Source organism: Calliphora vicina, chromosome 1, assembly GCF_958450345.1.
Source record: "Calliphora vicina chromosome 1, idCalVici1.1, whole genome shotgun sequence".
Classification (NCBI taxonomy): domain Eukaryota; kingdom Metazoa; phylum Arthropoda; class Insecta; order Diptera; family Calliphoridae; genus Calliphora; species Calliphora vicina.
Genome location: NC_088780.1, coordinates 53,869,706 through 53,883,672, shown reverse-complemented (window position 1 = coordinate 53,883,672; position 13,967 = coordinate 53,869,706). Strand labels below are relative to the sequence as shown.

At 31.3% G+C, this 13,967-nt stretch overlaps 1 protein-coding gene across 1 annotated transcript; it reads right to left on the bottom strand.

The window, feature by feature from the left end:
- Nucleotides 1–6,428: 6,428 nt before the first annotated feature.
- Nucleotides 6,429–11,521, bottom strand: Rh6 (Rhodopsin 6). The gene is made up of 3 exons (XM_065513635.1): nt 10,589–11,521; nt 7,017–7,297; nt 6,429–6,941 (listed from the first exon to the last, which is right to left on the bottom strand). The coding sequence occupies exons 1-3, from the start codon at nt 11,294–11,296 to the stop codon at nt 6,821–6,823; spliced, it is 1,110 nt and encodes a 369-aa protein (XP_065369707.1). The 5' UTR covers nt 11,297–11,521; the 3' UTR covers nt 6,429–6,820.
- Nucleotides 11,522–13,967: the final 2,446 nt, after the last annotated feature.

Genomic DNA, 13,967 nt, shown 5'->3' with positions numbered 1-13,967 from the left:
GTTTTTGACAAATATTAATACTCAGTATTGCCGTCTATAAATACCTTTAATGAAATTTTACAGTTATGTATATAGATTTTTCTATCGAAAAAGGAAAACTGAAAACTAATTTTGAAATCAGAATCCAGCAATTCCCCAAAAAGTGTTGAAAAATCCCAAAAATGGGATCTAAAATCTAAAATAGGTTACTTTATTTTGATATCGACAATGCGTTTTGTGAATTTTTGCCCTAATATTGAATTTTACATAAAAAAATTGGCATTTTTGGATAGACCTGGTCCTCTCGGACTCAACAATTTTCAAATTTGTTTTCATTTAGAATATTTAATGTAAAGTTAGCTTTTCAGAAAGTATAAATTCCTAAAAGAAAAAAATACTCTTACTCAAAAACTATTGAAAAATCACATTTTTAAATTCAAATGCATATAACTTTGGAGTCAGTCACGATTTTTAAACCATTCTTTTTTTGTTTGATATATTTAAGAAACATATGGGGTTACACAAATATGGAGCTTTGTGCTTTGCCTTTTTAGAATTTTTTACTCAAACCGAAATTTTATTTTTAAAATTGGACAAATTTGGAAAGGTCGGGGGGTGATAAGTTCGGTTAAGTGAGCCAAATTTTTCTTTACACGCTTTTGCATTAATTTATCTTTCCGGGTCATATAAAAATTCTGTATAGTCCCGAGGAAAATTTTTGTCTACAAACGAAGCGCTAGGAAGCTGAACAAACGTAAATCAACTCGAAAACATCTCAGCTCAAACCATGTGAAATTTCGTAACAATATCTCCAATAGTTTCCAAGATACCGAATTATTTCCAAAAAAAAGTTTCTAAACCACTGTGCGATGTCCGTCTGGCTGGTTGTCTCTCCATGTAAACCTTGTGCGCAAAGTACAGGTCGCAATTTTGAAGATATTTCGATAAAATTTGGTACATATAATTTTTTCGGCCCAAGGACCAAGCCTATTGAAACTGAAATCAGTCCATTATTTCACCTAGCCCCCCTACAAATGTCCCCCCGAAATTGGATTTTATCGGTCATAAATGTTTAATTTATATACAGTAGCGAGCATAAAAAATGCAACGCTATGCAAAGTGATTTTCAACATTCCTATTGATCATAAACAATTATTGTATGACATTTTGTCTAATATTTTTTTACGTAAGGATAATTATAAAATTTTTAGTAAAAACAGTGGTAAAATTGTGCGAGCAAAAAAAATGCAACTTTACGGAAATTTAATTGATTTTTAAAATTTAGAAAAAATAATTATAAAGAATTGCTAAAAACTATAATACTGCTACAATACAGTAATTTACTGTTAATACTAATAAATTCAAGGATATGAAATCTACAAAGGATAACAGAATTAACGAATGATGCATTTTCTGTTCAATATGGTGAATTTTTCGAAAACCAAGAAAATTTTAAGAATTTTTATTTATTTCTTTACCAATTTAAAATCTTGCGGATATTCTTTATGAAAAGGAAATCAAATAATTGTGGTGGTGTTCTGGGTGTGTAAGAGCTCTTCTAACTAGGGTTTGGGGTTTCCCGGATATTTTTATTTCCCGGGAAACGGGAATGAAAAATTTCACATCCCGGAATTCCCGGGAACTTCTTTTCAACTAGAAAAGTAAGTGAAAGAGAATATTATTTTACAAAATTGTTTAATTTTATTAAAAGAAAATGAAAAACAATACATTACAATTCAATTCTACTAACATAAAACAAAAAAAAATGTTGGATAAAATATTTGGAGATCATTTGTTACTATAAAATTAAATATTAATTAAATATGGTATTCATGATGTATTATTTCATATAAATAATGTTACCGCTATTATTTCATATAAATAATGTTATATGTTCGTCATAGAACTATTTTTTTTAAAAAAAAATTGAGTTTTCAAAATGCATTCAGTAAGTCATTTGACGATTTCTTATTTTAGTGGCAAAGTTTCCAGACACCGAGAAAACTCATTCGCTTTAAACAGGTGGTGGCCTTATCATTATTTAGTGGCAAAGTTTCCAGACACCGAGAAAACTCATTCGCTTTAAACAGGTGGTGGCCTTATCATTATTTAGTGGCAAAGTTTCCAGACACCGAGAAAACTCATTCGCTTTAAACAGGTGGTTGCTTTATCATAATATTAATAGGCAAGTCGATTTTATTAGACCCCTTTTACGCTCACATTATACATTCAATTTGGGCAAGAAATATACAATTTTAAAGGGATTTATTCACAGAAGTGCAGAATATATATTTTATTGAAATCTGTTAATTTTTTTAGGAGTTATAAGCGTTTAAAGATGTTACTAACACATATGCAAAAACGTGTTCATGTGAACCTTAAGCTAAAATGTAAACAAAGCAATGCGTGTTTGTCCAATTTGTTGTTGTAAATAAGAGAAACAATTAAACAGTATTGATTTCGCTCTGTTTTAAGTGAGAGGTGTTTTAGAAAACATAGAAGAAGACTTTAGTAATTTGAAGTCACAAAAATATATTTTGAAGGTGTTTTTTTTATTTTTTAATTGTACATAAGTAAATAGTTATTTTATAATTCGTGCAGAACTATAATTGTGACGGTTCTCAAACTTCATACGAATAAATTACTTATAAGTTATCACTGTATGAAGTTTAATCAAAAGTGGGACGGGTCGGAAAAAATGGTAAGTCGCCACACATACAAAGTAAATAGTTATTTCTCAATATTTTGTGAACTAGAATTGCAAGATTCTTCAAACTTAGTCTAAATTGCTCTTTTATAATTTTGCATAGTTTTGCTGAAATTCTTCGGGATTGGAATAGTTGGCGTGGCACAACCTATACAAAGTATATAAATAATTTCGAATATCTGTAGAACTATAATTGTAAAAGTGTTTAAACTTTTAGCGAATTAATTTCTTATTACTGTGCGGAGTTTAGCTGAATATAGACGGAATTAGATTAGAGGGCATAGCACCCAAAATGGGAGATTTCGGAAAAGGAGGTGAGTCACCTCCCATACAAAGTAGTAATTGCAAGGTTCTTCAAACTTTGTCCGCATAGCTCTCTTACCATTTTACACAAATTGGCTGAAAATTATAGGGATTGCATTATTGGTTGTGGGACAAAGTAAATGATTAATTTTGAATATCTGGAGAACTATAATTCTTAAAGAATTTAAACTCTGTATCAATCAATTTATTACCATTCTACGGAGGTTAGCTAAAAACAAAGTTTAGCTAAACATGATAGGCTTAGTAGCAATGACCCCTCCCTTATTAAGGAAAGTTAAAGTAAAGCTTGATATTTACATAAAAGGTTTAAAAATGGGTGGGATCAGAGCAGTGGAGTGGTATCTCTGATACAAAATTAGTTAGTTGTTTTAGAATATCAAGTGAACTGTAATTGAGAGATTCTCAAATTTTGTATGTGTTATTTTCGTATTTCCATTCATATTTTTTTAATTTTACTAGGGTAGGGGTAGCGAAGTGCACCGGGTTATGCTAGGCATTATTAAAGCATTATAAAGACAATCTAAATTTTTCTCCGATTGCTACTTGCTTCAAATAATTCCAGCTTAAAACGACTTTCAGCATTTGATTTTAAATGTTTAGAATTTTCTTTTTCAATATTGATTGAATTATCTAATTCGTTTTTAAAATTTTGCTCCATTTGTATTTCGGAAACATCATCATCATCGGTTTGAACTGATGAGGGAACATTGCGGTCAAATAGGCGTATGTATGAACATTGTCTTTTTGTATTATAATTTAGCTTATTATGTTGTGAAGTTATTAGGAAATTTACATAAGTCTGCTGTTATATTGTTTTACATTTTATTGCAAGAATTATTTTGTTGATAAATCGTTTTTCCCGGGAAAAAAATTTTAATTTCCCGGGAATTCCCGGCAATAATTTTACGGGATTTCCCGGGCGGGAGTTCCCGGACCCCAACCCTACTTCTAACATATGACTAGTTAATGTTAAAAGGGTGCTGAAATTTAATGCTAAAATAATATTTTCACAAACATATGACATCATGTGGTCTTTAAAAATTACAAATAATGAAATCATATTCAAATATCCATTTATTTTGGTAAGTAAACGAATTCGAAAACAGCGGAAGACAACTATAAATAATATCAAATTTGACACTGTTCCTATTTCATAGAATCCTATATTTAGCTGACGTGATTACTAAGCTATCGCAATTTTTTACTATTTTATTTTAATATTTAAGAGAATATCTGTGGCCAGACGGCCTGAGTAACAAATCGAAACAATCATACACGAATAAATTAAAATTACGTTAATTGACCTTCCATATCATATGACTGCACCATTTTAAGCATAAAGGACCTGCTTCGAAAAGCATGGGCGCTTAATATATTTTTGTAAATAATATATGGTTTCTCCTTATTATATTTGCATCATTAAATTATCTTTTGGAGGTTGCACTAGTCATAAATGTATGATATCACCTTCCATGGACCAGGTAACACAGCTTTTTTTTACTTCAATGTCTAACATTTTAGTTTTAAGTCACAAAAATCCAATTCAAAACTAGCCATCAACATTATTTCGGCACTCTAATCATAACACAATTCTTAAGTACATCTAAATTTTTATAACGGATTATGGCGTTTTTTGGATAAAATGTTTATCATTTTGAATTTGAATGTCCTTAAATTTGTTTGTATTAATAGTAAATGATGGTAATGCAACATTGTTATAGTTTTTAGCAATCTTTTATAATTATTTTTTTTCAAAATTTTAAAAATTAAGTAGATTTCCGTATGGACTTTATCGGTCATAAATGTTTAATTTATATATCTATCTCCACAAATTCCGCTCCAAATAAGTATATATACACAAAATTCATGTCACCAAATTTTGTTACGATCGGTCCATAATTAGTCATTGCTCCCATATAGACCCGCTTCCGAAAATAACTTTAACGTGCATAAACCTTTTAAAAATGTTGGTATACACACAAAATTCAACATAGCTAACTTTCATATAAACATAAACCACGCGACCCAATTTTATGGTGATCGGACATAATTGGTCATAGCCCCCATATAAGGCCCACTTCCGAAAATCACTCACGAATATAAATTATTGATATTTTAAAAAGAAAAATGTTTTTGTTCATTTACTTAGTGTACGGTATTATATGGTCGGGTTTGACCGACCATACTTTCATACTTATCTTTATATATATAATTCTTCTGTACGTGTGTTAGTAACTGAACTCCTCCTTAACGGCTGGGCCGATTTCGATGAAATTTATTGTGTGCTTTTGAGTGGGTCCCGGGATGGTTTAGATCAGTGATGTTCAAAAATAAAAATGAAGATGTATTGGTGAGAGAGCTACCCAGCAAACATAATGTCAAACACTTAAAATAAGAACAAAATAAAGAATGTTTAGATTTAGAATTTTTGCCAGATATAACCAATTTATTAAATTAATGTAATATAAATTTTAATGATATGAAAGAAAATACATTATACGGCCTAAATTCTCTCAAATTGTTTATTTATTTTTGACTTTGTCTTTTTTGTGTTCAATTGTAATTGAAACGCGTGTGTTTGCTATGCTTCATCCAAAAACCAACCAACAACAATGCTTAATAAATTTCTTTAAAAAATGACATTTTTTAAACAATTGTTGTATGGGATGAACATCACTGGTTTAGATCAGTGATGTTCAAAAATAAAAATGAAGATGTATTGGCGAGAGAGCTACCCAGCAAACATAATGTAAAACACATAAAATAAGAACAAAATAAAGAATGTTTAGATTTAGAATTTTTTCCAGATATAACCAATTTATTAAATGAATGTAATTTACATTTTAAGGAAATGAAGGAATATACATTATACGGCCGAAATTCTCTGAAATTTTTTATTTATTTTTGTTTTGTGTTCAATTGTAATTGAACCGCGTGTGTTTGTTATGCTTCGTCCAAAAACCAACCAACAACAATGCTTAATGAATTTCTGAAAAAAATGAGACATTTGTTATGCTCTTTTAAAGAGAATAAGAATATGTGTGTTGTTACTCAGCGCGTAAGCACAATGAAATGAACATCATTGGTTTAGATTCACAATTGACCTATATAGGTGCAATGGGTGTGGCACCTCCCATACGAATAAAAACTTATTAATAGCTACCGAGCGAAGCTACCGTTTTCCTGGAAATAAAATTATCCTGGAAACTCCAAACCCTAGTCGCCAGGTTTTTTTTTAGAAACAGCCACAACAACATCATCCATATAATGAAGTTCCATGAGCAGATAATTGATGGCAATGAACCAAAGGAGTTGCAACAAAACGCTTCCCTGTAGAGGTTTGCTACTCAGTAAGCAATAACAGTGCCCAGTAGTGTAAAGTTCAATCTTATGCAACCCATTAAAGTTTTAACAAAAATTTGATTTTGTATCAATTGCTTTGTTCTTTATTATTTCTGTTCTTATTTTTTTTTTGTATTTTTTTATAATTTGCATAAAACTTTTCGTTGTTTTGTTATATTTTTCATAAGTATAGTTAGTTAACTTTTCAAAAATATATATTTTTTTGTATAGATTTTTTTTAAAAATTTTTAGTTTCTCATTCTTATACGCTTAAAGAGTTTAACCATAAAACACAGCATAAGATCACTTCGTTGAGTCCATAGGAATTGTTAATTTCTTTTTACAAACTAAGTAAATACTACTTAAAATTAAATATAATAAATAAGAGTTTGTGAAATCATTAAGTCCTTTAACGCGCCATAATTGTCATTAATGTCATTAATTTTAAGAAAGAAGAAAAGTAGGAAATTACGCTGCCGATTCACTGATTTCAGCGGTAGCTTGTGTTCTTGAATCAGAAGCCGTGTCATCTTTGCCACAAGCCAAACAGGGTATTTTCTCTTTCAAGACTTGTTTGTATTTGGGATGACTGAAATGACAACCAAAATAAAAAAAGAAAAATTAGGATTTCATAACACATACAGCATTAAATTCCATATATTACCTTAAACCGTAGACAATCGGATTGCAGACTGAGTTGGCTTTGGCAAACACCGAACCGCAGATGGTGCTGAGCGGTGACAAGGCCATCGATTCAAATATGCCGGCATAGTTTATAATCGTATATGGTGTCCAGGCCAGAAACCACAACGAAATGGTAACAAGTGCCACTTTGGCCAATTTTATTTCCACTGATTTGCCTTTATCCGCTTCGCTGTTTCGCAGTGAGGCAACATTCATTTTTTTCGCCTGTTCACGCATCGCCTGCTCATGCACTCTGACGGCCTGTAAAGTAAACGACAAACGAAATTAAACTAAATCTTGCCTTAAAAATAATATTTTGATATTTTGTAGAATGTCTGTTGTGTGGTTTTATTATTTTATTAACAAAGGTTTGGGCATGCATCGCAACTGATAAGCGGGTAATGGATTTTAAACAGAGAAATGCTTAGGTTAATTTTAATTTAATATTTAATGAAGGAAACTGCATCAACAGTTTATTTTTAAGTCGCTTAATTGAAAGGGTTTGAAAGTAAATTGTACATGTGTATGAAGTGTATTTGTCATGCTTTTACAATTGAGGAATGCGGAAGTTTTGTATTATACCTAAAACCACAAATATGCAGGGATATTAATTTTGTCATTCCGTTTGTAACATATCGAAATACTGGTCGTAGAACCAAGATAAGGCACGATAAGGCCTCGGCAAAAGGACGTAGGAGGATGAAACGTTAACCAAAACAAGTAAGAAAGTATGGTCGGTCAAGCCCGACCATATAATACCCTACACTAAGTAAAAGATCAAAAACATTTTTCTTTTAAAATTTCAATAATTTATATTTTTGAGTGATTTTCGGAAATGGGCCTTATATGGGGGCTATGACCAATTATGGACCGATCACCATGAAATTAGGTGGTGTGATTTATGTCTCTATGAAAGTTATTTATGTTGAATTTTGTAAGTATACCAACATTTTTAAGCGATTTATGCACGTTAAAGTGATTTTCGGAAGCGGGTCTATATGGGAGCTATGACTAATTATGGACCGATCGTAACAAAATTTGGTGACATGAATTTTGTATATACAAAACTTATTTGGAGCGCAATTTGTGGAGATACATTTATAAATTAAACATTTATGACCGATAAAGTCCAATTTCGGAAGGACACTTGTATGGGGGCTAGTTGAAATAATGGACCGATTTCAGCCTTGGTCCTTGATTTAATAGGCTTGGTCCTTGAGCCGAAAAAATAATATGTACCAAATTTGATCGAAATATCTTCAAAATTGCGACCTGTACTCCGCGCACAAGGTTTACATGGACAGCCAGCCAGCCGACCAGACGGACGGACATCGTTTAATCGGCTCAGAAAGTGATTCTAAGTCTGTTTTTTTCTTATTTCGATTAAAAAAAAGTTTTAGGAAGTTTTCGGAACAGGATGAAAACTTAAAATTTTTTATAGAATAATAAACGAAATATCAAAAAAATTTATTCTTATTTCTGAGTTTCGTGGGCGGTGGGCGTGGCTGATTTTATTGAAACTCGGCATACGTTCCTTTTTTATTTCAATACATGTATGTATCAAATTTCTAGACTTTTGCTTGGATATAAACAATTTTATGTGAAAAAATCAATTTGGATTGTATGTGCAGTGGGCTTTGGGGCGTGGACGGTTTTGATGAAATTTAATTTTTTTTTTTAATTTGGTCCATTTAAATCTCGGTGTCAAATTTCAATGCTTACGACCACTTCTTAAAATTTTTGCACTAAAATGTATTGCATTTGGATTGCATGGGCGGTATGCGGTGGGCATGGCCGATTTTAATAACACTTAGCATATGTTCTTCTTTTGTTTCACAAAATATATGCACCAAATTTCAAGACTTTTACTTGGATAGGACACATTTTATGCGAAAAAATCTATTTGGATTGTATGGGCGTTTGGCGTGGTCGATTTTGATTTCTTAGTTTGGTCCATATAATTTTCGGCACAAAATGTCAGCGCTCTACGACCACTCCTTATAATTTTTGCAAAAATATGTATGAAGCCATCCCTCTGTGCGTTGGACTAATTGGAGGTAAATTGATACCATTTACATTCTCTGTATTAGGCCATGGAAGCAACCCAAATTTGGTTATGAAATAAAATGTTTGGTTATTATTATTTGTATACCCTTCACCATCGTGAGAAGGGTATACATAAGTTTGTCATTCCGTTCGTAATTTCTGCAATATAATTTTCCGACCCCACAAAGTATATATACTATATATATTCTGGATCCATATAGATAGCGGAGTCGATTAAGCAATGTACGTCTGTCTGTTGAAATCAATTTGCTGAAGACCCCAGATATCTTCGGGATCCAAATCTTGAATAATTCTGTCAGACATGCTTTCGAAAAGTTTCCTATTTAAAAGCAGCAAAATCGGTCCACAAATGGCTGAGATATGAGGAAAAAACCAGGACAACCTCGATGTTTAGCTATTTTTGATCTATATCTCGATTACTAAGTCATTAAAATAGATAATATAGATATCTAATGATAGATATTTCAAAGACCTTTGCAACGACGTATATAAGACCAAGTAAGTTGGATCTACAATGGGTCAAAATCGGAAAACATATTTTTTAACCTGAATTTTTTTTCACCAAAAAAAAAAATTTAAAAAACAAAAACAAATTTTTTTAAAATTTAAAATAACAATTCGAAAAAAAATTTACAAAATAAATTTAGTTTACCTTAAAATATTTAAAATTTGTATTTTGATGTATAATTTGGTGAAGGGTGTATAAGATTCGGCTCAGCCGAATATAGCTCTCATACTTGTTTTTTAACAGTTTTTTTATTGGATAAAAGACGAAATGCGCAAGATAGGATTTGATTTTAGACCTATGGCGTTTCTGCTACACGATTTATTACTTTTTGATCATCCATACAATTCGACCCAGCCTAATGGTTATTACAGTAATTTTGACTTACCTGCACAATCACCTTTGCACGAAATTTTGTGCAGGTAAGTTAAAAATGCAGTTAACCTCAATGCACTTACCTGCTCATTTACAGTTTACTGCCCAAAAAAGCAGCTAACGGCAAATAATTTACACGAAGCTTTGAGATTTTTCCGTCTAAAAATAACGTCAAATTGATATTTTAGCTACTTTTAAAATTATTAAGAAGTGTACAACATATTTTTTCATTCAAAATCGTATTTTTCTTATTTGTTTTGATTTAATTTTGTATTAGGCAGCTAAATGAAATTTTTTTCATGAAAACCAGTTATAGCTTCCAAAAGTATTATGCACTTATCTTAAATGTGCAGGTATGAACAATGCACTTAAATTAACGAATTTATATGGAGTTTGGTAAATAAATATACAAAACACAAGTTTTGTGCACTTATATGCAAAATGCTCTTAAGTGAAAGGCAGGTAAGTCAAAACTACTCTATTATATTTTTTAAAATCAATTGACAATTCTCACATGACACAAATTTCTTGCAGTGTTCGTTGATATATTTTCCACTATTTTTTAATAGATCCAACCAAATAAAATCTTCTCTTCCACTACTCACCTTCATGATGTGCCAATACGAAAAGATGATCGTTAACAATGGCATAAAATACACCCACACGGAGTACACAATGATGTACGAGCGATTGTACCAATCTTTGGCGAAATAATCCGTACCGCACGCTGTCATATTACCCTCGGGCACATAACGATTCCAACCGACCATGGGGAAAATGGCCCATGTAAGGCACACACTCCACACAAACATCAAACGTAAAACGGCCGCTGTTATGGTCAACGGTTTACGCGACAAACCCTTAACTATGACACAATAACGATCGTAGGCAATCAAGGTCATTGACCAAATCGATACACAGCCAAAGAGTGAACCAAATAAACCGTACAGTTCGCACCAGAACGGACCCATAATCCAAGTGCCATAGAAGCCATTGAGAACGACGGGCGGGAACATGGTGAACATCATCATAAAATCGGAAAATGCCAAATTCACCACAAACATATTGGAGGGTGTACGCAACGATTTGGCGGATGTAAAAATATAGATCACAATAAAATTACCACTCAACGACATAATGCCCAGGACGGTTATAATAAAACCGATGATGCCAAACCATATCGGTTCCATGGGTGGCCACTGATACCAGTAGGGATCCACCATATGCATTATATCAGCCGGTACACTCTCGGCCAAACTGACATTGCGACCACCACGCATATACGCGAACGAGGGAGGATTAAATGTAGCCATATTTTATGGGTTTTCGGAAAACGTTTACAGTTGAATGTGATGTTACAAGTGAAAGAGTATAGAAATATTTCTATCAAAACTATACGTTACGTCCTGTCACTTTATTTTGTTCCCATAATTTGAGCGTTTTATTCTTTAGCGGGTAAATTTTACACTTTATTTTTGATTTATTTTCCTTTTAAATTCTTTGTGTTAACCGCTTTGCCGTTTCTACGTTAATAAACCAACGAACTGTTGTCAAACTGTCATGTTTCAGTTGTAAAAAGATGTTCCTTTTATATACAAATTGTCTTGTCTTAAGTAGCTGTTCAAGTTGCTACTAATTATTTAAATCCAATTAAGACGACATTTAAAATTGAACGCGTTTACAATTGTCTTTCTATTGCTTTTTGGTGGTTAATTTAAGTAAACAAGTGTGGGATTATGACTGCAAGACTAAGAAATTGTTAACTACATAAATACACTCGAAAAAAATTAGAAAATTTTGCGCTTTAAGGTAATTTAAAATATAGATAGTCCTTGAGAAGGTCTACAAAAATTATGCTTAAATCTGTAGATTATCTCTTTTAGATCAAGAGATATTTAGGTTTACTTTTTTTTAAATTTTGCTCGATCTTTTTTTTCGCATTTTATATATGATGGGCCTACGGAAGGTCGAAATTTGTTTTTTATATATGACGTATATTTGCGATAAAATTCTATAGAAAATAAAACCATCGTGATAACAATTATCTCTGTCTGTTGAAATCAATTTTCTGAAGACCCCTGATATCTTCGGTATCCAAATCTTCAATAATTCTGTCAGATATGCTTTGGAGAATTATATAAAATCAGCAAAATTGGTCCACAAATGGCTGAGATATGAGGAAAAAACCTCGATTTTTTACCTATATCTGGATTATTAAGTCATTAATATACCCAATATGGATATATAATGATAGATATTTCAAAGACCTTTGCAACGACGTATATAAGTTGGACCTACAATGGGTCAAAATCGGAAAAATTTTTAACCCGAATTTTAAAAAAAAAAAAAAATTAAAAACTTTTTTTAAAATTAAAATTTTTTTTTTTTTAATTTAAAAAAAATTTATATTTAGAAAATTTAAAAAAAAACAATTAACCCTTAAATGCATGATTTTTAATTTTATTTTTCTATAAAGTATCAAATATTTAGTTGAGTTTTATTTATTATATTGCATTTAACTTTAGTTTGATTTAGAATTTCGTTAGCTGAAACTTTTCGTACTCCATTTGATTTTTCTGAATTAGAATTTGAATTAGAATCAAGCTTATATTCGTCTAAAATTAAGTGGAACTATAATGTAGACAATTGGCAACGATATGCATTAAAGGGTTAAAACAGCCCTAACCAAACTTAGCCAATTTTGAAAGAAAATTTTAGGATTGAGTAAAAAATTCTGAAAACGCAAAGCACCGATCCTCAAGAGCTCTTCATATTTGTATAGGCCTATATGTTGTAGATCTATATTACATCCAAACTTTATTGTGATGTCTGTAACCGTTAAAATTTTACATTAATTCAAAGTTTATATTTTTCTTGATGGTAAATCACCATATTAAAATCTTTTTAGTTTTTAAGGTAAATGATGACCGAAAAATTCATAAAATTATTTAATTTTACTAAATGTCAATCTACAAGTCATAAGGTTTCCACCGATATAAAAAACTTATAAAAAAGCTTATATTTACTCTGCAGAAGCTCCACAAACCTTGCCCACTTTAAAAAATTTTAATGTTTTTTCATATCTTGAATCAAGCCGCTGTTGCGTGATCAAGATTGGGTAACGTGATGCGCCCTGATCATACCGATAATGATTTGCCCATGTTTCGTTATTGCAGCACAATAGAGAAGTATACACTTGAACATACTTTTGTTTAACAAAAAATCTTTGTTTTAGCGTCAAAAAATAGTAAAAAACGAAAATGTTTAAGGTGCAAAGTGATTTTTGTGCGCTATTTAGAGTTAAGATTGCATTGATATGTTCACAAGAGATGTTCAGTTTTACAGTAGCTACAATTTTGCTAAATATTGTTAGTGAACAATAAGGAGTCCCTGGAAGTTATTATAAAAAAGTAAAAAAAAAAATTTGTTCTTCCTATATTTTTTCAAAAAAAAGTGCACGAAAAAGCAATTTTTTGCGGAAAAAATGTTAACATTTTTTTGGCGGACTATTAACTATATTATTGACATATAAAGTTAAGCGCTATCAGCAAGTCTGAATTAGCTGTTGGCCAAAAACTGATGACACTATTTTTTGAGGGTCCACAGATTTTGGGGCCCATACAAAAAAATTGGTCACCAAAATGGACAAACTGAGTATAGGATTTTACTACCCTTTGGTAGCAGACTCGAACGTATACTGTCATAATCATATGTTTTTCAAAAAGCCTTCGTTTGTTGCATAGTGTTATTTGAAAAGATAGAGGCTTTTGCATTCGGAAAAAATTAATTGTATAAGATAGAGAAATAACAAAAAATGCAAATAATACAGCAAAAAACAATTGTTCAATTCACAACTGACGTTGTACAGTCGTATGAGTTGTAAGTCGTCTGAATGTACAATAGTTGTACAAATGTTGTTGATAATTTCTATATAAATGTTTTGTACAACACCTACAACATTTTTACATATGTTTTTCGAATGTT

Coding starts and splice junctions, on each gene's coding strand:
- Rh6 (XM_065513635.1), bottom strand. CDS start 11,296: ATGGCTACATTTAATCCTCCCTCGTTCGCGTATATGCGTGGTGGTCGC. Junction 7,298..10,588: donor CGTATTGGCACATCATGAAG/GTGAGTAGTGGA, acceptor TTTACTTTACAG/GCCGTCAGAGTGCATGAGCA. Junction 6,942..7,016: donor CCGATTGTCTACGGTTTAAG/GTAATATATGGA, acceptor TTGTCATTTCAG/TCATCCCAAATACAAACAAG.